The 27,154-nt window shown below is 42.5% G+C and overlaps 1 protein-coding gene across 3 annotated transcripts in view; it reads left to right on the top strand.

The window, feature by feature from the left end:
- Positions 1 to 24,640: 24,640 nt before the first annotated feature.
- The window catches only part of srpx (sushi-repeat containing protein X-linked), an 87,767-nt gene continuing 85,253 nt past the window's right edge, over positions 24,641 to 27,154 (top strand). For 2 of the 3 annotated variants that reach the window (XM_078559766.1, XM_078559768.1), the window contains exon 1: positions 24,641 to 24,908. In XM_078559766.1, coding sequence (XP_078415892.1) covers positions 24,842 to 24,908 — 67 coding nt within the window. In that variant the 5' untranslated portion in view covers positions 24,641 to 24,841. The remainder of the gene's footprint in view (positions 24,909 to 27,154) is intronic. The other variant, XM_078559767.1, reaches the window with a different exon arrangement.

The following is a 27,154-nucleotide window of genomic DNA, read 5'->3' on the forward strand; positions in this document are numbered from 1 at the left end:
ACCTTTATATTATGTAACAAATAGATATCAGGATCTATTACTTCAGGCTTTTCAACGCTGTTTATCTCATTGGGTTTTTTTGTCTGCAAGTTTGCCAGGTCCGGGTGATTTGTGTCCCAGACTGCTGAGGGAGGCAAGGGAGGAGATCGCAGGGGCTCTGACCCGAATTTTTAATTCCTCTCTGGCCACGGGGGAGGTGCTAGAGGACTGGAGAACAGCTAATGTGGTTCCGCTATTTAAGAAAGGTTGTAGAGATAAGCCAGGGAACTACAGGCCAGTGAGTCTCATGTCAGTGGTAGGGAAACTATTGGAGAAATTTCTGAAGGAGAAAATCTATCTCCACTTGGAGAGGCAAGGTTTGATCAGGGATAGTCAGCATAGCTTTGTCAGAGGAAGGTCATGCCTAACAAATTTGATTGAATTTTTTGAGGAGGTGACCAGGTGTGTAGATGACGGTAATGCAGTTGATGCAGTTTATATGGATTTCAGCAAAGCTTTTGACAAGGTCCCACATGGGAGACTTATAAAGAAGGCAAAGGCACATGGGATACAGGGTAATTTGATAAGGTGGATTCAAAATTGGCTTAGTTGTAGGAGGCAGAGGGTGATGACAGAAGGATGCTTTAGTGACTGGAAGCCAGTGTCCAGTGGCATACCACAGGGATCTGTGCTGGGACCCCTATTATTCGTCATTTATATAAATGACATAGATGGCTATGTGGGGGATAGGATTAGTAAGTTTGCGGATGACACAAAGATTGGCCGGGTGATTAACAGTGAGCTTGAGTGTCTTGGGCTACAGGAAGATATAGGTGGGATGGTCAAATGGGCAGATAAGTGGCAGATGGAATTTAACCCTGAAAAGTGTGAGGTGATACACTTTGGAAGGAGTAATTTGACAAGGAAGTATTCAATGAACGGCATGGCACTAGGAAGTTCTGAGGAACAAGGGGACCTTGGCGTGTGTGTCCATAGATCTCTGAAGGCGGAGGGGCATGTTAGTGGGGTGGTGAAAAAGGCATATGGGACACTTGCCTTTACCAATCGAGGCATAGATTACAAAAGTAGGGAGGTCATGTTGGAGTTGTATAGAACCTTGGTGAGGCCACAGCTGGAGTACTGTGTGCAGTTCTGGTCGCCACATTATAGGAAGGATGTGATTGCACTGGAGGGGTTGCAGAGGAGATTCACCAGGATGTTGCCTTGGATGAAACATTTAAGTTATGAAGAGAGGTTGGATAGTCTTGGGTGGTTTTCGTTGGAGCAGAGAAGACTGAGGGGGGACCTGATCGAGGTGTACAAGATTATGAGGGGCATGGACAGGGTGGATAGGGAGCAGCTGTTCCCCTTAGTTGAAGGGTCAGTCACAAGGGGGCATAAGTTCAAGGTCAGGGGCAGGAGGTTTAGGGGGGATATGCGGAAAAACTTTTTTACCCAGAGGGTGGTGATGGTCTGGAATGCACTGCCTGGGAGGGTGGTGGAGGCAGGTTGCCTCACATCCTTTAAAAAGTACCTGGATGAGCACTTGGCACGTCATAACATTCAAGGCTTTGGGCCAAGTACTGGTAAATGGGATTAGGTAGGTAGGTAGGTCAGGTGTTTCTCACGTGTCGGTGCAGACTCGATGGGCCGAAGGGCCTCTTCTGCACTGTGATTCTGTGTGATCCTCTGATTCTATCTTTACAATGTCTCATGAGGTGTCCATATCGATGGCAGAAGACACATTCGATCTTTTTAAACTGTGGCTCATTCCAAGGTTGTCTGCTTCCATCTCTGTTACTATTATGCCATGTTTTTGCTGCTAAGTTATCCCTTTTAATTTGTCTGCTGGTGGTGGCTGCTTCCCGCTTCTGAGTAAAGCTCTGCAATTTAGTGGTTTTTGGTTGAGGCTCCACGCCCAACATGGAGGACGGCGCCTTTTTGCTTTCCTCATATGGCATCTGAGTCTCACACTGCACCTTCTATTGCTAGAGCAATTTCCAATGCCTTCTGAAAATCCAAATTTGTTTCAGCCAGTAATGTGGTCTGAATCGCATTTTCATATATACAACACACCAAACGATCTCTAAGCTTATCATTGATAGATGTACCGAACTTGCAATATTCCGTTAATTGATTCAGACTTGCCACATAACAAGCAACTGCCTCCCCTGAAACTCTAATTCTTGAGTCAAATTTAAACCGTTGCATCTTCACCGACGGCTTGGGCTGGTAATGATTCTTTATGAGGCTCACTAAGCCATCAAAACTTTTTGAGTCTAGGGCACTCAGCGCCAACAGATTTCGAATTAGTCCGTATGTCTTACTCCCACTTGTGGACAGAGGATCACGCACCTCTTCTCCTCCCCAGCAATGTCGTTCACCTGGAAGAAGAACGCGAGGCATTCAACATAGTAAGACCAGTCACCTGAGTTTGGGTCGAAAGGCTCCACTCTTCTAAGTTGCGGCATGCTCCGAGGGGATTACTTTGATCAAGAAGGAAATTTTCTTTTGCTTACAACTACCATGCGAGGTATGGCCTGATTTCAGTTCTTCTGATTTCCTTCGTTCTTCCTCGCTTTTTATCTCATTTTTTTCGTGGCTTTTCATGCTTTTACACTTGTCGCCAGTTTGTTGGATCCAGTGCCCTTTGGTTTAATGAGACTAAAGGATCCAGGTTGCACGCTTGATTCAGGGTGACTGAATTGGTACAGAGACCTCGAACATTGGGAGATCGTTGTTAGAATAAATACATGCTGTTTATTTACAAATGAAACTCAGCAGCTACAGTTGTGTGCTCACAACTCAGAACTCTCTTCAATCTTCAATGTCTAATTCAAGACTCACCCACAGAGGTAGCCTGCACTACTCTGCTATTGGGTATTAAGATCATGTGATCTTACATTACAACACTTGTCTTAAAGGTACTTTACATATCAGATTACTACAATATGCTGAAGCATACTTCATACACTTCTAATATTTGCAGTTTTCTTCTGCATTCTTGGGTTGAAGAGGAAAAATATGAGCAAAGCTCTTACCTGTGATTACTATCCAGCCACTCCTGTTTGAAAGCACATGTCAATGGATAGTTCATTGGGTCTAGCTTTGATGGCTGCAACTAGAAATATGCTGTAAAATAAAAAAAGTGACTAAAAAGCATTTTGTTAATATAGTTACTATTCTTGGGGGAAAAAAAGTATTATAAGTTATTGAAAAAATGTTCTGTGAAATTTATCACAACTCATTTCAGATATCACCCCCCCCCAATTATCTGTCCCATCAATATGTCATTGAATTCCTATCTCTTTCAGAATTCATATTATTGTCTCTTAACCCTATTTTATGGTGTATAGATGTGAATAGTTTTCCTTTCTAGCTTGCACTTTCATTCCTTGCTCCAGTACTAGTTATTTTTCATATATCCACATTATATCCAACTTCTTCACTCAAAGGGTAGTAGAAGTGCAGAACTCTTCCACAAATAGCAATGGATGCTAGCTCAGTTAATAATTTAAGATCTGTGATTGATAGATTTTTGCTAGCTAAGAGTATTAAGGAGTATGGAGCCATGGTGAGTCGATGGAGTTAGGATACAGGACAGGCTTAAGGAGCTGAATGGCCTGTTCCTGTTCCTATGTATTGTGTCTGATGGATATTGGCCTTAGTTGCCTAAAAGATCCAAGTTCTTATGAATTTGGCTGCAATGTCCTCATTATTTACCCAGCCTCCTATTTTTGTATCATCTCTAAACTTTGTTGCCCACAATACCTTAACTCATGGACAGTACGCTGAAATAGGATGGGTCCCATGCTCCCCTGGTCTTGGGGCACCTCCACAATGTTGTTGACTCTTAACTGCTATCTAAAATGGCCTAGCAAGCCACCCATTTGTTACAGAAAAACCAAAAAGGAATAAAACCAGACGAACCACCTGGCATTGACTTATCCACCGGAAACAACAACGGCACAGCCAGCCCTGTAGACCCTGTAAAGTCCCCCTTACTAACATCTAGGGGCTTGTTCCAAAATTGGGAGATTTGTCCCACAGACTAATCAAGCAACAGCCTGACATAGTCATACTCTCAGAATCATACCTCACAGACAATGTCCCAGATACCACCTCACTATCCCTGGGGATGTCAGGTCCCACTGACGAGACAGACCCAGCAGAGAGGGCAGTGCAGTGGTATCCAGTCGAGACGGAGTTCCCTTGGGTGTCCTCAACATTGACTACAGACCTCACGAGGTCTCATGGCATCAGGTCAAACATGGGCAAGGAAACCTCCTACTGATTACCACCTACTCTCCTCCCTCAGCTAATGATCAGGACTCCTCAATGTTGAACACCAATTGGAAGAAGTACTGAGGCTTTCAAGGGTACAAAATGTACTCTGGGTGGGGGACTTCAATGTCAATCACCAAGAGTGTCTCAGTAGCACCACTATTGATCGAGCTGGTCCTGAAGGACATACCAGGCAGAATGGGCATGCAGCAGGTGGTGAGGGAACCAGCAGAAGGGAAAACCTACTAGAGTTTGCCCTCACCAAACCACCTGCCGCAGATGCATCTGTCCTTGACAGTATATGTAGGAGTGACCACAGCACAGTCCTTGTAAAGACGAAGTCCCATCTTCTCACTGAGCATAGCCTCCATTGTGTTGTGTGGCACTGACACTGCTAAATGGGATAGATTCAGAACAGATCTAGCAACTCAAAACTGGGCATTCATGAGGTGCAGTAGGCCACTTTCTGCAGCAGAATTGTATTCGACCACAACCTGTAACCTCATGGCCTGGCATATCCCTCACTCTACCATTACCACCAACTCAAGGGAGCAGTACCAGGTGTACCTAAAAATGAGGTGTCAACCTGGTGAAGCTATAACACAGAATTATTTGCATGCCAAACAGTGGAAGCAGCATAAAATAGACTGAGCTAAGCAATCCCCAACCAACAGATCAGATCAAAGCTCTGCAGTTCCGCCAGGTCCAGTCGTGAATGGTGGTGGACAATTAAACAACTAACCGGAGGAGGAGGCTCCAGAAATAACCCCATTCTCAATGATGAGGGAGCCCAGCACATCAGCACAAAAGACAAGGCTGAAGTATTTTCAAACATCTTCAGCCAGACGTGCCAAGCAGATGATCAATTTCAGCCTCTTCCTGAGATCCTCAGCATCACTGATGCCAATCTTCAATCAATTCCATTCACTCCACATGATATCAAGAAATGGCTGAAGACGCTGGATACTGCAAAGGCTATTTGGCCCTGACAACATCCCAGCAATAGCACTGAAGACTTGTGCTTCAGAACTAGCTGCACCCTAAGCAAAGCTGCTCCAGTACAGCTATAACACTGGCATCCACCTGACAATGTGGAAAATTGCCCAGGTTTGTCCTGTCCACAAAAAGCAGCCAAATACCACCCCATCAGCCTCCTCTCGATCATCAGAAAAGTGATGGAAGGTATCCTTGACAGTGCTATCAAGCAGCACTTACACAGCAGTAACCTGTTTACTGATGCTCAGTTTGGGTGCCACCAGGGCCACTCAGCTCCTGACTTTGTTACAGCCTTAGTCCAAACATGGAAAAGAGCTGAACACAAGGGAGGTAAGAGTGATTGTTCTTGACATTAAGGCAGCATATATCCAAGTGTGCCATCAAGGAACCTTGGCAAAATTGAAGTAATTGGGAATCAGTGGAAAAACTCTCCATTGATTAGAGTCATATCTAGCCTAAAGGAGAATGGTTGCAGTTGTTGGAGGCCAATCATCTCAGTCCCAGGACTTTGATGCAGGAGTTTCTCTGGGAAGTGCCCTTTGCCCAACCATCTTAGGCTGTTTCATCAATGACCTGCCCTCCATCATACTGTCATAAATGGGGATGTTCACTGATGATTGCACAATATTCAGTACTAGAAGCAGTTCATGTCCATACGCAGAAAGACCTGGACAACATTCAGCTTGCTAAGTGACATGTAACACACAAGTTCCAGACAATGACCATCTCCAACTAGAGCGAATCTAACCATTTCTCCATGACATTCAATGGCATTACTGTCACAGGAAATTGTGACTGAGTGAGATCTACCTAAACTTTACCAGCTAACCAAAAACATATTGAACTGTTTAAAGAGGACCTTTTTTTTTAAATACAAGAAAAGACACTGATCAAAGATGGCTACCACCAGTCACCGGATGTTTGACATTGTAAGTTGGCTACTTTTCTGGAAAGTTCCTATGTGGGTGCATTGCAGACTTACCCTGACATGTTGCATGGAATTTCACACCTGAGCAGGTGTCAAAGTCCCGCTTCAAAAAGGGACTCTTGAAATGAAGACATTAAAAATGCAAAGTGTTGCACTTTAATGAGCTATAATTCTGTAAAGACAATGGGAACTGCCAATCAGCCAGATACCTAACAAACAATCAAAGCCCCCTGTGGAGGACGAAATAACTCCGTCTCCTGTTGGTTTCTATTATGTTGAAATGTGTGTAAAAAAAAAAATTTAAAAATTCTGAGATGAACGATCAAAAATCGGATTACATGTTCAAAAACAATGACTGCAAGGCATGTTAATCAAGTTCCTTCTTGGAATATATATACAGGAGGTTTTAGAATTAGTTTTGCCAAGCCAGAAACAGAGAGAAGTAATTTGGAAAAAACTGCTGAAGGAAGCATTAAGGAGTCAGTGACCCTCTCTGTTTCTCTCAAGCTAATATTGTCTCCAGCAAGGTGCAGTTACCAGAACTTCAATTTAACTCCGAGATTTTGAAGGAAACCAGCTAACTTCAAGTAGCCACAACGTTCAACAATCTATGCCTCAAAGGCAAGCAGAGGACTTAATCGTATATTCTTTTAACTTTTATTTGGGCTCTAACTTTTCTTATTTCTGAGATTTATTTGTGAGTGTTGTTGCATTTATTATTATTTTTCTTCTGGTTTAGTAACTAATTAACTTACTCTTTCTTTGATTCAAGAAAACCTGGCTTGATTGGCTCCTTATTAAAAAGTAGATACGTTTGGATTGGAAGAGGCAATTACGGGGATAAGAAATGAAAGAGAAACCTTTGTTGCGACCAACTGAGGGAGCTGAATAAAGGGGAGCCGGTTCACTTCTCCTCACCTGGCCATAACATTACCATCATTGAATCCCCCACTATCAACATCCTGGGGGTTACCATTGACCAGAAACTGAACTCGACCAGCCATTTTAATACAGTGGCTACAAGAGCAGGTCAAATACCGGGAATTATTATGCATGTACCTCACATCCTGATTCCTAAAGCGTGACCACCATCTCCAAGGCACAAGTCAGGAGTGTGATGGATAACTATCCACTCGCCTAGATGAGTGCAGCTCCAACAACATTCAAGGAGCCCAAACATCTAGGACAAAGAAGTCTGCTTGATCGGCACCCCATTCGCCAACATCAACATTCAATCCTTCCACCGCTGACGCACAGTGGAAGCAGTGTGTACCATCTACAAGATGCACTGCAGCAACTTCCCAATGCTCATTCGACAGCTCCTTCCAATCCCTGAACTCTACTACCTAGAAGGACAAGAGCAGCATGGGAACACCACCAACTGCAAGTTCCCCTTTAAGCCATAAAGCATCTTGACTTGGAATTATATCGCCATTTCTTCACTGTCACTGGATCAAAATCCTGGAACTCCCTGCCTAATAACACTGGGTGTGCCTGCAGATGGACTGCTGCAGTTCAAAAAGGAGGCTCACCACCACCTTCTCAAGAGAACTTAGGGATGGGTAACAAAATGCTGGCTTTATCAGCGACATCCGCATTGCATGAAAGACTTTTTTAGAAACCCTGCCTAGAACTGCTTACCAGCCTAAGTAGATCCAATTTATGGCTATCCTTTCTTTCTGGATTTTAAGCCAATTATCCAGCCAATGCCATCATTTTAGCTTTCCTTACCTCAGTTTTTACAAGAACAACTTGTCTTTATTTTGTGCCTGCAACATAGTGAAGCGTCCCAAGTTGTTTCCCAGAATAGTTGTCAAACAAAATTTGATACTGAATTGCATGAGGGAATATTAGGGCAGATGACCAAAAGCTTGGTAAAGAAAGTAGGTCTTAAGGCAAACCTTGTAGAAGGCAAAATAGGTATATAGGCCCAGAGATTTAGGTAGGGAATTCCAGAGTTTAGGGTCTTGGCAGCTGAAAGCACAGCCGCTAACAGTGGAGCAATTAAAATCAGGGATGCGCAAGATATCAGGAAGGCTTTTAGGGTTGGAAGTGGTTACAGAGATAGAGAGGGGAGTGGCCACAGAGGGATGAAAATTTTAAAATCAAGGCATTGCTTAACCAGGAGCCAATGTAGATCAGGAAGCACAGAAGTAATAGGTGTACAGGACTTGATGCAAGTTAGAATATGGGCTGCAGAGATTTGGATGAGCTTAAACTTATGGAGGGTAGAAGATGGAGGCCAGCCAGGAGTATGTTGGAATCGTCAAATCTAGATGTAACAGACATGTTAACAGGCGAATAAGAATGTTAATCAATGTCACCAACAAAACCTGTGGTTAATATTCTTCCCAGATATTAGAAAATATTCATTTGGACTGGAAATAAGTTTACATTTTATTTGATATATCTATTCTTTAATAAACGTATTACCAGCCTCATTAGAAATAATGATTCATGGTGTAATTGCAGATGACACGACTTAAAGGAAATTTCACCAAAGATTCTGAAGCAAAGGAAGTGCACAAGAAAATAAAATCGGAAGTATCAGTCAAAGAAAACTCAACTGGAGATGAAATGAATACTGCAAGTCTGAACAATTCTTCAGAAAATATTGAAGACACCGCTTCATCTAACGTGAACAAAAAAGATTCAATACGGAGTGGTTTTAAAAACAAATATAAATCAATTACTTGTGTGTTGGTGTAAAGACCCAACGGGCAAGGAGCGGTAACAGATTCCTTCTAAACAGTTCACAAGAACAATTTGCACTTTAACTATATGGCATCCCAAAATGTAGCCTTTTTCTACTTATGTACAATCAATAATTATGTGTCTATATAGGCATCAGTGTTACTAGAATCATCGTCTATGGAGACCTGTAATGAAACCTTCGATAGTAAGCAACTTGGTTTTATTCTTACAAGGTTTCAATAATAGTAATGATGTAATGTTTCAATAAATGTTTTGATCAGGATAATGTAAATTGGTATATTTTTATATGATTTGAATGTTTCGGAACTGTGGCTTTAATGGTGCTTTTCTAACTTTGTCACTTGCTAGAAAACTTGCAGTTTTTCAATGTGAATAATTCATAATTTTATGTCAGATGTAAATAGTTTGTCAAATGTTTGAAAATATTGTCCTCAATATAATTTCTTAACAGTACTTTAAAACATTTTATATTAATATTAGATTTTACTTTTTGAATGGAAAACTGTCAAATCAATTTGAGGTCATACATAAAGTGGGATTCTCCACAGTTCTCATGTTTTTCAGAAAGTAAGCAATATAAAGAAATTTAGTATGTGATATTTCAGCAGAATGAAGTGACAAAGTGTCTTTTCACAGTGAAACAATGTTACCATAGATTTCCTGATTTATAGCTGCTGGTTTGAATTTACAATAAGCTGTTAAATATGATAAAATTGTAAGTGCCTTTAAGAACATAAATGTGGAATAAAATGTGAAAAATCACAGTTTTGCTTTTTGTAATACAGCTGCATTTTAGCTGCTTTAGTCTTGTTTTTGCAGCAGTAGTTCCAGCTATAACTGTAATCATATTCTTTTTAGTGAATAGTAATAATTGTGTAGATAGTCAAAATCTTTCACTATATAAAACGCTGGAATTGTGAAACATGTTTTAATGAAGTGGTTCTACTTTATTTGCCATGATTTTTGTACCTCTGTATTTGACTAGTTTGTTACAGCTACATTTCAAACTTCCAAATGCCTAAGCCTGTGGCCATCCATTTACTCCCATAATGCTGCAGCTCCCAGTTTGCTCAACTACTCCCCCACCACTTTTTTGATGACCTTGTCCCCAGCAAAACCTTCACTGTCTTCTACACTGGTCCTTCCCCTGCTTTGGCTTTTAACCTCACTCCCCAAAGCATAAACTTAGACCGTAAGACGTAGGAGCAGAAATAGGCCATTTGGCCCATCGAGACTGCTCCACCATTCAATGAGATCGTGGCTGATCTGATAATCCTCAACTCCACTTTCCTGCCTTTTCTCCATAACCCTTGATTCCCTTACTGATTAAAAATCTGTCTATCTTTGTCATGAATATACTTAACAACCCAGCCTCTATAGCCCTCTGCAGTAAAGAATTCCACAGACTGACTACCCTCCGAGAAAAGAAATTCTCCCACAAGGGGAAACAACCTCTCAGCATCTACCCTGTCAAGCCCCCTATGAATCTTATATGTTTCAATAAGGTCACCATTCATTCTTCTAAACTCCAATGAGTACAGGCTCACCCTCTCCTCATAAGAAAATCCTTCCATACCTGGGATCAACCTATTGAACCTTCTCTGGACTGCCGCCAATGCCAGATAGATAATGCCTAGATAAGGGGACCAAAATTGTTCACAGTATTCTAGGTGTGGTCTAGCTAGTGCTTTGTATAGTTTTAGCAAGACTTCCCTATTTTTATACCCCATTCCCTTTGAAATAAAGGCCAACATTCCATTTGCCTTCCCTATTACCTGTTGAACTTGCATGTTAGCTTTTTGGGATTCATGCACAAGGATCCCAGATCCCTCTGTGCTGCAGACTGCTGCAGTCTTTCTCCATTTAAATAATATTCAGCTCCTCTATTCTTCCTGTCAAAGTGCATAACTTCACATTTTCCCACATTATATTCCATCTGCCAAGTTTTTGCCCACTCACTTAACCTGTCTATATTCCTCTGTAGACTCAGTCATTCTCACCACTTGCCTTCCCACCTATTTTTGTGTCATCTGCAAACTTGGTGATAATACATCTACTTCCCTCCTCTAAGTCATTAATATATATTGTAAATAATTGAGGCCCAGCACTGATCCCTGTGGCACTCCACCAGTTACGGGTTATGTGTATCCAGGGCTGGTATAAGAGTATTAAGCACCTAGGCGAACCTTCAGCCTTGCGTTTCCCCCATCTCCCCCACCCCCCAAACCCACAATTAACATTTGAAAATGAATATTGTGCATTAAAATAATAAATTCTTCACATAATTACAGATTTATTTTACATGAAAAGGGAGAATATTCTGATACCTATTGTACATTCTGGTACACTTTTCACAGGATATGTACTAGAAAAAATGCACATTATAAGTAATATGGCTCATATGATGTAATACCGTTTTCCTCTAATAGTTACTAGGCAATTATATGCACAATTTACCCAATCAATAACCATTCTGATAGAGTGGGCTTGATTAAATTACACTCTTTGATATTGTTTACTGGTTTGCAGTTTTGGAACAGTCATGTATATGTTCAAATTTGTAAAACTGTCACATAAACAGATGAGGAACATAATATGAAATTTCAGGAAAGGCTGCAATGTAAATATATTGAAATCTATATGTATGTCAGCATATGTGGATGGATATCTGTAGATCTAAACCTTTCATTCCTACTGCTGAAGCCTGTATGTTTACTTATGTAGTTTCAAGAATTGTTCATTCAGTTTTTTATCACTCTTGGCGACCGCCTAGTTTGCCTCGACTGGCCCTGAGTGCATCTGGGGAACGAGTGCACCTGGGGAACAAGTGACTTGGCGCCTATCCCTAGATTTAGTAAGATAATTGAGCCGAATTGCCTTCTGCAAAACCCACAAACCCTTGTATCTGGCAAACAAAGATAACCTCCAGGTTATTTTCTTCACCACTCCTTGAACCTGTCTTCCCTACTTCCTCTTAACAGCAAGTGCAAGCAGCTGTTGGACCTCGCTGTTAAGATAGTGAACATCTGTTGAGTTTCCCCTCTCTGATTATCACCTCTAGCTTTCTCTTCCCTTCAACCTGTCATTTGCCAGTAATTCCTTCTGTCATCTAGATCCCATGCTCTCAAATTCCCTCCTTAAATCCCTCCATACCCCTTAAAGCCTACATGGTTACCCCTCTGTTAGAGGATGTTTTTATATTGTTATTCTCAGTACGTCTATGTCGATATTACAAATTGTTAAAGCTATTTTTAAAGACTACAAAAGATAGTGTATAGGGATCACCAGACTTCTCTTGTGGATTGAAACTGCCATGTCTTCACAGAACAAGAGTACATTATTGACTGACTTGACTGGTTGTGGGTCAGATCAAAAGGTAGTCAAAACCCATTACAACCTCATTGATATATGATAGTCAGCCCGTCAAGCACAAAGGCCTTTGGCAGTCTGAAACCACAGGCACAGTCCAGAATGTTTATCGAATTGACCCACCACCTTACTTGAGCAATGACATGGCACTTGTTATGAGGTCATGTCATTAAGGTGGCCATCTTTGCTCCCTGCTTTTAAAATGTAACAGTAGACTTCCAGCAGAATTCCATAAGAGAGTCCACAAAACACCTCAAAGCCATTGGACTGCTGCAGTCTACTAAATAGCCAAGGTACCCAACAGCAATACCTTTGAAAGAGAAAGAAGTATTCTTTTATATTCCGTTCCAAATTCAAGTTCACCTGAGAGATTAACATCACGGCAAGTCAACTACAGAAACCATTGCAGCTACTGGGAAATCTCTGCTTATCAAGACCTTACCTTCAGCCAAAATTTTTTTTAACTCAAGTAACATCAGGCCTATGATGAAAGACAGACTGAGAAATTTCATTTTTATAACTTTTTATCTTCATCTGTATCTAATTTTGTCTGTGTGAGATAGGGTGAATCGAGTGAGTGAGCCCCTCTGGGGCAATTGTGTAAGAAATAAAATAACCTTTGTGTTTAAATGCATAAAAGCCTGCTGCTGATTTATTAAAAATTGAACAAACTACTCTGAAGAGAGAAAACACAGGCAAAAAAAAGGAAACACAAAATATTTGTCCGTGACAATATGCTAAGATGTTGGGGTAGAAAGCACATTTGGCCACAATCCTTGATTCAGGTTCTGTTTACCCCAAAATTGCATTAGTTTTGAACAGTGTTTCTTCAATTCAATTTCCACTTAAATTTATTTCCATATTGCCAAATGCGAAACCTATCATAGCCCAGTGTAGCAGTGTACTTTGGTTCACAGGGAGCTCTGCCAAGCGACCAACACCCTCAGCCAGCCAGTCCCTTAGCTCCATCCAGGTCCTCACCTCAAGCCAAGAGGACACCTCCATTGAAGAGCTGGAAATAAGCAGCCATGAGGACCCGTCACAGCGCTTACCCATAGCCACCACCAGTGCAGGGACACAGATCTTGTTGGGGCCTAGATCTAGAGCAGACTCGAGTTCACAATCTGGTGGTCACTGCACGGACATGTGTCCACAGCAGGAGGAGGCAGATTTAGCTGAGCTCCCCGGCACTTGGAGGACTGCTGGGGAAGAAGCATCTGTGAGGTCCGAGTCAGGTGATGAACCTCTGGTTTAGGCCATACAACTCATCGCAGAGAGTCAGCAGAAGGCGGGGGAACATCACGCAGATCTGCTGGAAGCCCTCAATAGAGTGGCTTGTAAGTCAGAGGAGTGCGTCGCCTGCTCTCTGATGAAGTGGTGCCCACATGTTCACATATGGAGATCTCATGGGGAGGGTGGAGGATGCCATGGAGACCCTGATATCGTAAAATACGGAGATGCGCACAGACCTACAGTCTATCACAGTAGCCATGGGTGAGTTCTTGCAGTGGCAACGTGAGAGGGAAACAGGGCACCTCGAAGTCCCTCCAGGCGCTCTTTCCCATCAACGAGTCAGGCCGGGGCTCTCAGTCACCCGGAGGGAGAAGGAGCGGCAGCTGGACACCCCTGGGTCATCTACTTAGGAATCTCAGAGGCTGCCCATTCCCTTTGAGTCCCCTTTGCCTGTGAGCCCCACAACCTTGTCCTCTGTCACTGCAGAGGGAGCAGCTGGCCCTCGAGTGATTCTGGAGGGAGAAGTGTGTGTGTGTGCGTGTGGCAGGACCTTTCGGAGCCATGTGCAAGCACTCTCCTATGCACACGGATCCTTTCAAATATCACACTCATCTCAGTGTCCTGAGCATTTTGAATGCTGTCTGCTGAGGTTTACTTTCAGCTGTCCATCTGAGCTGACCTGCATCTCCACCCACCCACTGATCACACTCCCATGCAGCACCTGATCTCGCCCACCATGACTCTTATTTCACTTTTGATTTGGACAGCATGGTGCTGATATGGTTTTACTTTCGCACCCCCATCCTTTACCCTCTCCCAGTCACCCATTTCCTTTCCCCTTCCACAGTCACCCATTTCCTTTCTCCCATCATAGTTGACCCCCCCTGGCATCACCTTCCACCTCCCCTCCATGACCTACCAGCCACAACCCTTTTCTTTCGGGGATGTCCAGGTGAATGTGCATGTTCCCTTCCTTCCCAAAAATCTCACCCCCATCCATATTCACCTCCCCGACCTCCTCTTTCCCACCCCCAGAGTCTGTGTCTGCCTCCAAGTCCCACCAACCACTCTTGCCATCCCTTCTACCGCTACCGTCAAACCCTCACCCTCTCACCCTACTGCCTCACTCTGCCCTCGGTCATTCTCATCATTCCCTCGTATCACGCCTACCCTCGGTTTGCTCCCCAGGAGGCAGCCATGGATCTATCAGACCCCTCTATTGCACATTCATCTAGACATCCCCCCCTCCGGATCCCTTCCTCACCCCGGAAGCCCTTGTCACCTCCCCGGCCCCTTCCCCCACTGGAACCCCTCCTGCCTCCGGACCCCTTCCCTCCCAGAACCCCTTCACCCCCGACAGTCATCCCACCCTGTGGGCTCACACCCCGCTTAGTCCCTCCCACTTTCTGACTTCCTCAGACACCCTTACTTCTTCCACCAGCTTTAGTCCTTCCCTCTGACTCCTTTCTCCAGCCTCACCTCTTCCTCCAGCCTCACTTCTTTCTCCAGCCTTACTCCTTCTCCCTTCCCAACTCCTTCCTCCACCTTACCCCTTCCTTTTTATGCACTCCTTCCTCCCCTGGACTCTCTCCCCTCTCTGCACCCCTTCCTCACCCTGGACCCCCGTCTCTCTTAGCACTTTTTCCTCCCCCGAACTCCATCCCCTCTCCGCACTCTTTCCTCCCCCTGGATTCTGTCCCATCTCCACACTCCTTCCTGCCCCTGGTCTCCCTCCTCTCTCTGCACTCCTTCCTCCCCTCTGAACTCCTTCCCTTACACCTTCCACCAACCCCTTGCACCTACCTCCCCAGTTGGCAACTTCTCCCCCCATTACCTCCTCCTCCCCCTACTCCCTCCCCCCGACACCTTCATTCCCTCCTCCCAATCTCATCTCCCTGACATCTTCATTCCCCCGCCAACCTCCCCCCTGACAACTTCATTCCCCCCCTCCCTACCTCACCCCCCCCCACTGACATCTCATCCTCTCCCAGTCGACCCTAGACCTTCCTCTCCCACCCTCTCGACCATCATCCATTGTGAGCATCAATGGTGACTTTCCAATCTTCATGAGCTGCTTTGCAGCAGAGCCATGTCCATGAGAACCCGCTCAGCATGCCATGGACATTCCTCCAGGATCCCGTTGCTGTTGGGTTCCAGCATCATCTGCTTCTTGTATGTCTGCAATGTGAGAAAAGCTCTGGCGGTAAGTCCCGACTTCTGCACGTCGTAGTTGTCAGGACGTGTTCTGCATTGGTGTGTTTTCCCGCCGATGTGGGCGGATGATCCAGCGGGGGCGGGATGAGTCCGGCAGGCTGGCCTTGTAATGATATGCTGATGTATTACAATGGGGTTCCCAACATCCGATGGTGGGGAATGTGGCCCAGCATCGATGGGTTGAGCAGACAATCGTAAACTGGTTTCACTATGTCGTGAAACCAATTTTTGGCCTTCTCGCCATTTTGTCCGCTCACACCAGTGAACACACCCAACACCAGCGGGCACGGATGATTCCGCCCTTTGTGCAGATTGATTTATCACAGCTGAAAATAGGTTTATCACAAAAAAATTAGCATTTTAATCAACTTAATCATAACTCTTATTAATCTTGAAGAAATGTATCTGGTTACTCTTAACTCTTCAGTTCTAGTGAGTGGAGTCCTAATCTCTCAATTCTAACTAAAATCTTTCTGATAAAGTACAAATGAATCTATGCTCTACCATTTCCAATGTTTTTATATCCTTCTAATAGTGGGGTGCCCAAAACTGCACACACTACTTCAACTGAAAGCTGAGGTATTCCACAATTTCATAAATTATCTAAAGAAAATGCTAGAAATACTCAGCAGGTCAGGCAACATCTATGGAGAAAGTGAAAGAGCTAACATTTTAGGGTGATGACCCTTCATCATAACATTGGCACTGTTTCTCTCTCCACAGATGATGCCAGACCTACTGAATATTTCCAGCATTCCTGTTTTTATTTCAGATTTCCAGCACTTCTACTAGTTTGCTCACACATTAACTAGATATAAAACAATGATTCTATTTGTCTTTTTAAAAAATGATCTTAGCTACTTATTATAATATTTTTGACAGCATTTATCTACATAGTTTACTTCACTTATGATCTGTTATGGACGGGATGGGGGTTTAAGTTAAACCGCCCTGATTTTTCCCTTCACCACTCGTCTGTAAAGAGAAAGGTGTTTTCTGGATTTTTTATTTCTCCCCTTTATAAGTGGTGGCGTATTTCCCCAACCCCTCAGTTTTGGAGTGATCCAATCCTCTATTAATAACCCCACAGCAAACTTGACATAGGACAGAATCAGAGGGTTAGTTTATTTTACACAGACTCAAAATGTGGCGAGGGGGTGTTGCTACATAATTCCAGTACACTCACACAATAAAAGTGGAATAAGGGGAAGAAAGAGGTCCAGGGCAAAGACCACAGACAAAATAACAATTATTGTTTCATGTGAGTCCAAAGTCCAATGGTGTATTCTTCCTTCAGAGAGGTTAGCAGGCTGAAGTTGATACAGGTAAATCCACTTTTCCAGTAGCGCTGACTTCCACGATGGGAGAAGCATGTAGGGCTGCATTAGCCTTGGAGTGGACACTGGTACAGAAGTTCCAGTAGAAACAGTGTAGATGAGGCCAAGCAATTTAACCTGGACAGAGCTCTGGTTCTGCTGCTGTTTGGTTGATGGAAGATGGCAGACTGCCTGGATTCAGCCCCACAAAGTAATTTTACAGGTTCTAGCAGATTGTGGAGTGTTGGGGAAGGTGGGGGGATGGGGGGGTCATGTGACATTAATCCCACTTATTCTCCTTGGTTTGGACAGAGGATGTATATTCCTGGTCTGGATTCTTTAGAATCGTTTGCATTTCCTTGGAATTTGATTTCTGTAGTCAGAGGGGCCATCAGCATCTCTTTAGAGATAAAGACATCCCTGCTGTTTTCTGAAGGCTAGAAATTCCTTTTGTGTGAATTGTAGCTAGTCAGGCTTCAGTCAGTGTAAAGCCTTTGTCCATTTAAAAAAATAATTATTTAAAAAAATATATATATGCTCTCCTTCATGTCTTCTGGGCATGACAGGTCATATGTTTTAAATTATATTTTCTTCTATTCATATTTCCAAAATTGTTTCACAATTCTTCTACATTGAACTACATCTGTTACCTATCTGCCCAATCTAATGGCTTTTATTTGTTCCCCTACAGTCTTTCATAATCCTCATCATGATTTCCTATCCCCTCTAATTTGGTGTCCCAGAAAATTTGCATCTTGTTCCCTCAATTTCTGAATCTAAATCATTACATATGCATAATGACTACAGGTGGCCCCAGTTTGAGATGCTTGCTTTTGTCCCAAACTTTGCTTTTTGATCTCTCTCAGTCCCTATCCTCTGACCTTACTATGCACAATTTGTGTTTTCTATATCACAAGAATAAAATAGTACATTGTTTTCTGTAAAGCGCTTTGAGACATCTTGAGGTTGTGAAAGGCACTACGTAAATGCAAGTTATTTCTTTTATCATACTATGCCTATTTCCTAACATATGTTCAACTTTTGTCTGTTTGGGAGACTCAGATGTTTGAATAACTTTGTATATCTGTATTCATAGCACTTGGTTAATGGTGATATGACCACAGAGGCAAATATGCAGTCACAATTGTACCAAACATAAGTGTTGCATTTGGTTGTTACATTTTTGTAACAAATTTATATCTACTCCGTTCTTTCTAACTGAAATTGTAGAGGATTGAGCATACTTTAAGTGAGAAATTTATCATATTTTGAAAATGTTTGTGACATCTGAAGATTCAAAATGGTGGATCTATTACTTAACATTACTTAACATTACTTGACATTACTTAATCCAGAGTGTTATACAGTAAACTAGTCTTACAAGAACAATTGTATGGACAACAAAGTAACATGCAGCTCTCTACACATTTGTCATATTGTGATTCTTACAATCTGTAAATTTTGTTGAGGCACAAAAAATGTATTTGAAAATTCACTGAAATGTTTACAGCCTTTTTATGAAAAATACAATTTTAATTATGAGATTCAGAAAAATTGGATACTATATTTGTTTAAAAAAAACTAACATCACCCTCATTGAAAGTAAATAGGGCTTGACAGATCTGCTTCTTGTCATGTCTGCTTGGTGTCTCTCCTGTAGGTAAATTCTTAATTTTTTTTTGCAAAAATGGTTACCTGTCTCTCCCCCACCCCCACCACCCGCAACCCACCCTCTCACTTCCCCTCTTATATATCATTATTTTACACAGCACTAGTTGTGGTAAGAAAGAAAACTAGTCTAGACATGTGGCTAAACTCATAAGCAATTTCCAAAAATATCCAGCCTGAACGGAACAAACCACTTTAACAAGTTTGGCAAAGATTCAACAGAGTAACTGACAGCAGGATTATATGGTTATGTGGCCTGCCTTCACAAGTGAACTGTTGTAATATTTCACTGCTCTCAAGCATATTTTAGTTACACCATGATGTGGTAGTAGGCATTAATGCTGGTTTTCATGAGAGTAAATGGGATCCTTACATGAATAATCCTAGACCTCTTGTTTTTGTCCTTTTGTTTAGGATGTAACATTTGTGATTTTGTTGTGACTTTAATCTTCCTTCAGGCTAAGGGAGTCAATAAACATAAATTAATTTTATAATAGGTTTTCAGAATAATTGTTGAAGAAAATAGTCATATTGTTCTGCAATCCAGTAATTTAATGATGTCATCAATGATTTTGGAAATAATTTGGAGAAGTTTTGAAGTGTAAACCTAAACATTTAAGTATACTTCACTATACTGATATGTTTGATACATAAGTAATCTTATGTAAACTTTGAAACAATGTAAATATCCATTATGGTCTGCAACGACTTCACTCCTTTTGTTTGTATTTTGGATGCTGCCAATCCTTTTCCTGATTGCTCCCCACTAGTTCCCTTGAAACTCCTCGAAAAGAACATCTTTATGGACCCTCTCAATTCTGTGCAAGTGGTATTTACCTAATTCTTACAAAGTGTTCTTGGGTGTTTATCAACTTTTCCACACTACATCACCTTTGAAAATATTTCACACAATTCTTCAGGCATCTTAAGGTTTTACATTTCCTTTATTTTCTAGAGCTGTACTTCTAATTTTTTTCTTCTTTCTGTTTCGGCTGTGGTCTTTCAGTCCTTCCTGGATTCCCTCATAATAGCCCCTTTTACAATTCAGGAGGTGGAATCGTATTGAGGCATCGGGGTCTCACCTGCCAGCTGGAGAGCTGGCAAGAGATCCGTGGTGCCTCTTTTTGGGAAGGCCTGTTGAACCATATGCCAATCAGGAATGGAATCAAGACCCCAGGGGCAGAAGTCTCGCCTAGCGAGAACTGCCGGCCAATCAAAGGCTGGCAGCTCTTGAGCTCGGCAGTGCCACTGAGGAGGCTGTAGCTGCTGCCAGAAGGACACCCCATCAGAGTCCCAGGATTGTGGAGGATCTAGGCTGCAGGTAAGTAAGGTGGTGGGGGGGTGGAGGGGGTGGTGGGGTGGGGTGGTTCTTGGTGTGGGGGTTGGGGAGGTGAGTGGATAATGGGGGAGTCAGAAGCAAGGGCAGAGGTGTTCCCCCACCCCCTTCCCTATGTCCAGTTCTTTGATCAGGCACTAATTGCCTTTGATTGAGGGTCCTCCTCCCACCCCCTGCAAGGTGACAAGCAGCACACACATTTTCACCTGTCGTGCATGCCACAAGGTGACATGCCCGCTTGAAGGTGGGTTTAATCTCAGTGGACTTGGGATGAGGCCCTTAAGTGGTCATTAATTGGCCACAAAGGCCTCAAATGGTGGAGGGGATGGAAGGTCAACCAAGGGCCTTCCCAGCCAGAGCTTAAATCTGGTGGAGGCAGAAAGGCAGCTGGGTTCAGGTATGTCACCATTCCACCTAAGTAAATGCCCTTCCTGTCTCCAAGCTTGCTACCAGTGAGAGCAGAAGATTCCACCCTGTGTTGTTTTAATCTAATTTACTTTAAGTGTTTGGCTTTCAAATTTTATATCACTCTTATAAGTGAGTCCAAATTCCCTATGCCTATAAGAGTAATTCTATTAGTTTGGAATCTAGTTAAACGTTGTGTGCCCAGGATAATGACAGACCAGTCTTTCTCTTTCTGTTTTTAATTAGTGGAATCATCCTTTACTTCTACAGAACCTCTCTTCAAAAAGCAAAAGAGTATCACAAATTCAGATCTCATTTAAATTATGAGTTTAGTTATGTTTAAATTATTTATCAACTTTATTTTTCAAAAATTAATAAGGAAACAATTGATACGTTTATTTATTTCTATCAAAGTAAAACAACAAACATTACACAATGCAATGCATAGGAGCAGGAGTGGGCCATTCAGCCCTTTGAGCCCGCTCTGCCATTCAATGAGATGGTTATTTTGATAATTCTGAACCAACAAAAAGATTTGAACAGCTTCTTAACACTCCCAGAAAGTATTTGCTTGAACTTCTGCCTTTTTAAAAACCATAGATCTTGAAAATAACTGGCTATACAACAGAAGGAATAATTTTTTTATTCATTCTCAGGATGTGGCATCACTAGCAAGGCCTGCATTCATTGCTGATTCCTATGTGCCTTGAGAAGGTGGTAATGCTGCAGCCATGTGGTGGCTGTCCTACCATAGTACATGCTACAGGATTTTGAGACAGTGACAAGAAAGGAATGGTGATCTATTGCCAAGTCAGGATGGCAGATGACATGAAAGGCAATTTGCAGGTGATGAGACCTTTATTCCACTGCTCTTTTTGATAGATATTTGGTAAAAAGCGCATCTTTTCAGTTTGTAGATAATACAAAAGTTGGAAATGTAATGGGAATACAGCCAGGCTGGCAAAATGGGCAGATGCATGGCAGATGCACTGTATCATTCTATGATTCTGCACACTGCAGCCGTGATGCACTGATGGTGGAGAGAATACTGAGCAATTAGGCTGCTTTGTCTTGGATGCTGCCAAGCTTCTTCATTGTTGCAGCTGCATACATCCAGGCAAGTGGAGAATATTCCACCAGTCTCCAGACATGCCTTGCAGATAGTGGACAGATTTGGCTAAGACATTTGCTGCAGGATACTCAATTTCTGACCTCCTGTAGTAGCCACAGTCTGTTTGCCTGTAAGTGGTTATATCTTCCACTGCCTAGGCCCCACACTGTGGCATTTGTTCTCATCTCACTCTGCCTGCCTGTCCACCTCCAAAACTATCAGAAAAATAACAGCCTATGAAATCCAAGGGCAAGTGGAAAGTTGGATCCAAAATTGGCTTGGTGGCAGGAAGTAAAGGGTAATGGTTGACAGATGCCTTTGTGATTGGAAGGCTGTTTCCAGTGGAGTTTCATAGGACTCAATACTAGGTCTCCTGCTTTTTGTGGTATATGTGAATGATTTAGACTTAAATGTAGGGGGATGTTTCAGGAGTTTGCAGATAATGCAAATATTGGTTCATATTGAGGAAGAAAGCAAGTGCAGAGATACCTAGTTGATGTTCCTCAGCTGTGACCTTCACAACGCGCCCTTGCACACCAGGCCTGGAACACCAAAACTAGCACACAGAGACCAAGGTTGCATTTGGCTTTTAACGCCTTTTCTTATGTATTCTTGGAAGGGAACATGTTTTTCATCCAGAACTGCTTTCTTTTCAACTCACATCATGTCCACAGTCTGGGATATAACTCATAGGAGATGGCTTCTGCTGAGATGGTAATCAGCTTTCCTTATCTCCTCAACCACAGGAGATTTCAGTTCAGTTTTTTCATTGCACCTTTTCCTTTGAAGTGTCTCTGTCTGAAGTAGGCATTAACACCTTTTTAAGTGTGACATTTCATTCTCTGAACTAGTTGGTCGAATGTAATCCACGTAGGAATTTTCCAGCAGATGGTTACTTTACAGTCTCAGCCAGCTTTTGCTTGTATGTCCTTTTTTTTAAAAAAAACACGTCTTACTTAAAAGTTACATATGTCTGTAAGTAATTCAGGCTATGGTCTGCTGTCATGACAATACTGAGAAATGTAGAAGGACACAGGAATTTTGGAGTGCATGCCCACATATCCCTGAAGGTGAGAGGACAGGCAGATAAAGTAGTTATGAAAGCATATGGATACTTTCCTTTATTCGCTGGGGCACAGGATATAAGAGCAGGGAAGTTATACCAGAACTGTATAAAACATGAGTGAAACCACAGTTGGAGTATTGTGTAAAGTTCAGGCCACTGCATTACAGGAAGAATGTATTGTTTACTAGAGAGGATACAGAAAACATTTACCAGGATGTTCCAGGGAATGGCTATTTTTAGATATGGAAAATAACTAGATAGGCTGTGGTTGTTTACTTTGGAAAAAAAGCAGAGATGACTTAACTGGTGTGTATAAAATTATGAGGGTCGTAGATAGACTGGATAGGATAAGTCTATTTCTGTTATCGGGGGTTCGATAACCAGGGGGCATGAATCTAAATTAATTGGTAGATGGATTAGGAGGAAGTTGACGAGAATTTTTTTCACTCAGACGGTGGTGGGGTCTGGAACCCACTGCCTGTAAAGGTGGCGGAGGCAGAAACCCTCATTGCATTTAAAAAAATACTTGGCTATGCACTTGAGGTGCCATAACCTACAGGGCTACGGACCAAGAATAGGAAAGTGAGATTAGGCTGGATTGTTCTTTTTCAGCTGGCACAGACTAGATGGGTCAAATGGCCTCTTTCTGTGCCAGCATTTGTTTTATTCTTTCATGGGATATAGGTATTGCTGGCTAGGCCAGCACTTGTTGCCCATCCCTAAGTGCCCTTGAGAAGGCCTTGGTGAGCTGCCTTCTTGAACCACTGCAGTCCATATGCTATATAGGTACACTGAGTACTGTTAGGAAGGGAATTTTTCTATGTTTCTAAAATCATCTTTAAAATCCACTTTAACCAAGCTTTTGGACACCCCTTGCTATCTGCTTCTTTGGCTCAGCATCCATTTTATTGATGTGATCTGTGATATGCCTTGGGATAGTTTTCTACCTTACAGGGACTATATAAATGCCAGTTGTTGCTAGGAAACATCTCACAACAGGTTAAGGTATAGCTACCTGGGAAGCATTAGGGGGACCAATATCAAGAGCTCCAGTTCTATGCACCAAAATGTATTGGTCATTACTACAATATCTTTCAGAATATTACAGTATGCTACTTTCTGTGGATTCTTTTTTCTTGCAGAATTGGGAAATTTACAATATAGTTCTTTTTGTTACCTCTTAAAACTAGATTCATTACCGATCTGGTTCCAAACATATAACATAAATGTCTACAGATTTTAAAAGCATATTTCATCTTTTGTTTGGTGGTGGCAAGCTGTCTTGTTATTGTTAAAAACAAAAAGCTAAAAGCTACTGCGGATGGTCCTGCCGAAGGGTCGCGAAGGCTCGAAACGTTAACTGATTTCTTCTCCACCGATGCTGCCAGACCTGCTGAGTTTTTCCAGGTAATTCTGTTTTTGTTTTGTCTTGTTATTGTGTTGGTGCTAACATTTCAGTCACAATCAAAAGATATGTGGATAAAAAGATAGCAAATTTAATTGGTACAAGTAACTGCTTGTGGCGAAGTTTATAATGTTTGAGAGAAAGCTGACTAGGCTTGCTGTACCACAAACAAAGTGATGATAAAAAAATAGGAAAATAAATTAATAAATTACAGCTCTTAAGAAGAGTCATACGGACTGGAAATGTTAACTATATCTTTCTCTCCACAGCAGCTGTTAGACCTGCTGAGTTTTTCCAGCATTTTCTGTTTTTGTTTCAGATTTCCAGCATCCGCAGTATTTTGCTTTAAATAAATTACATTATTTAGTTTTATATGTGTATATCCATGCAATTGGAACTTCAGCTATGATTTTTAAAATTGTTTTTCTATTCAATGTTATTTTCTGCATTAAACTGAATCCTTCAACCATAACATCTATATTTTTTAAAATGCAGAAACATATTCCAAACAAGTTTTCCCATTCTTGTTACTCTGGCAGTTACTTTACCATCCAGTTAATACTGGGGTGCCTGTCCCCACCCCCACCCCCCCAGCTCCCAACCCGCCCCCCCCAGCACCCCCAGCTCTCCTCGCTATTACTGCCAGGATGGGGGTTTGATTAGTTGGGTACGGTAGTTGGACATTGTCGGCTGTGATCAGGTAGTTTGGGACTGGCTTGGGGAAGCGGTTTCCGGTAAAGGCGGTGTTTACTCGGAGTGGTTTAATGTAAATCTTTTTTTCTCTTATACGTTGAAGGGGAATTATCCGAGTTCAGGATGGACATTTCTATCAAATGCATTTTTCTGTCCACTCTGTGCATCTTTACAGCGGAGGCATACGGAGGTAGGTCTGAATCCAACTTATGTGTGTACCAGACGGGGTTTTCTTTTGCAAAATTTCTGTTTCTTGTTGAGTATTTTTTGAGTACAAGGTCGGTCTTTATTAATTCATCGCTGGCGTGCGGAACTGCTTCCTGCAGAAAAATGGGGCTGGATGGTGGTTCCAGGGCTGGTTGTATATGTTTTTGAGGGCTGGACCGGTTTGAAGAGAAAAATTAACATTTATAACCCCAAACTTAAACCCCACCACTTTAAGGCGAGTGAACTTGAAGCGAGAGTTTTGTTGAAGTGTCCCGGCTTTCGGTGCTTGCCGCTGAGAGGGAGGGGGCGGGGGACGGAGGAATGGCTCTGAAAAGCTTCAAATAGTTGCTGGTTGTCAGCTTTACTCGCTTGTACAGAGTTAGAAACCCTGCAGGTTGTATTTAGCACTTGGTTTTGAGAGAGAATTGACAGAAATTTAGGATTAACTGTGGAAAGAGAGGCGGTTGTCAATCCTGTGCAGGATGTACCTCAGATCCGCGCGCTCCGGACTAAATGGCATCTCCTTGTGTTCAGCGCGCGCCCCGAGCGGCTCCAGCTCCGCAATTCGCAGCTCAGCAGCCTACTGGCGCGTGGCATTGTTACCCTGCAGAAAGAGGCACTTCAGAAGCATTCACTGTGGGCAACTCACAGCCAGGATCAAATCACCGCGTGTATCCGCTTTCTTGTACCAAAAACAGCTCAAGTTACATTCTTCCACATTTGCAGCCCAGTGAGATAATTTGGACATGTTAAGTGAAAACCTATTGAAATGAGACTCAGCAAGGGCTTCTTCACTGTAAGATGTACGGGAAGATTTTTTGAAAGTGGCCATTGCTGCTGGATAAAATTACATTCTCCGCTGGTCTGTCATAGTTTAGATCTTGCACCAGGTTCTGTTTGTCGACCCTTGCCCCCTGCCTTCTCCCAAATGCACTGAATTTAAAATTCCCAACTTCACATTACAATCTTCCGTGATCATGGGTTCATCTGACCATTGCAAACTCTAGCACTGAATTCCCTTCTGTATGCTTTGGTGCTTTGATTCAGGCCTTCTGAGCAACCTCCCTTCACATTGTTGGTAGACCCTTTTCCCAACTTGGTCACGCTCTAAGCCATTCTTCTCTGCTTCAACCTCACCTCTTGACCAAACTGGTTGTCACCCCCTCCCCACTTAAATTTGAAATAAGACCGTAAGACATAGGAGCAGAAATTAGGCCATTTGGCCCATCGAGTCTGCTCCGCCATTCAATCATGGCTGATAAGTTTCTCAACCCCATTCTCCCGCCTTCTCCCCATAACCTTTGATCCCCATACCAATCAACAACCTACTGCAAATTATCACTGCTACATAATGTCTAAGTGCATTGTTCTGATCTGTAATGATAGCATCCTGACTGTGTTTATGTAAAACATAAGCTGGAGCAGTGATGATTCTTCACCTGCCACCACTAAGCTCAATATCTGTCCCTTCCACTACCAGCACGGTATAACTGCAGTATAAACTACCAACAAGAGGCACTGCAGCAACTCATAAATCTTACTTTGACAGTGGCCCTCAGTTCAGAAGGGGAAAAGCAGCAATGTATGGGAACATCATTACCTACATGCTGTCCTTTAAGTCATGCAGCCTGAAGGATATACATTGCCAAAGGGTGAAATAATGCAGATGCTGGAAATCCAAAATATAAATAGAAACTTCTGGAAATAGCAGGTCAGGCAGTATCTGGGGTGAGAGAAAAACAATTAATACTTCAGATCTGTGACCTGAAAAATGTTACAGATGTAACAGGCTTTAAGCAAGTACAGAGGCGGGGAAAGAAAGGGAAGGTCTGGTGACAGGATGGGTGGCAGCAGTGACTTGCAGGGCAGAAAGGATGATGGTGCAAGGCAAAAAAAGGCTGGCAATGGGACAATCCATTCATGGCAACAAAGAATAAACATAGCACATTTCAAACTTTTCCTTCAGGTACCCAAGCAGTTTTTAAAAAAAAATCATATCATATATTGTGTTTCCAGTGGCAGGTTGGGACAGGCAGCACATCCTGTGATCAGATGACATAATTTGAACTGGAATATTATGCTGACTTGTATTTACTACATGATATTGGGTTTCATTTCATTGTATAATACAAGGGATTATGTTGCAATGCAACCCAAAACTGTGTATCTGTGTGTAACAACAATATATATTATGGTACATCCTTGTAACAATTCACAGAGTTACTCTGT

This window comes from Cetorhinus maximus, chromosome 16 (genome assembly GCF_964194155.1).
Source record: "Cetorhinus maximus chromosome 16, sCetMax3.hap1.1, whole genome shotgun sequence".
NCBI lineage: Eukaryota > Metazoa > Chordata > Chondrichthyes > Lamniformes > Cetorhinidae > Cetorhinus > Cetorhinus maximus.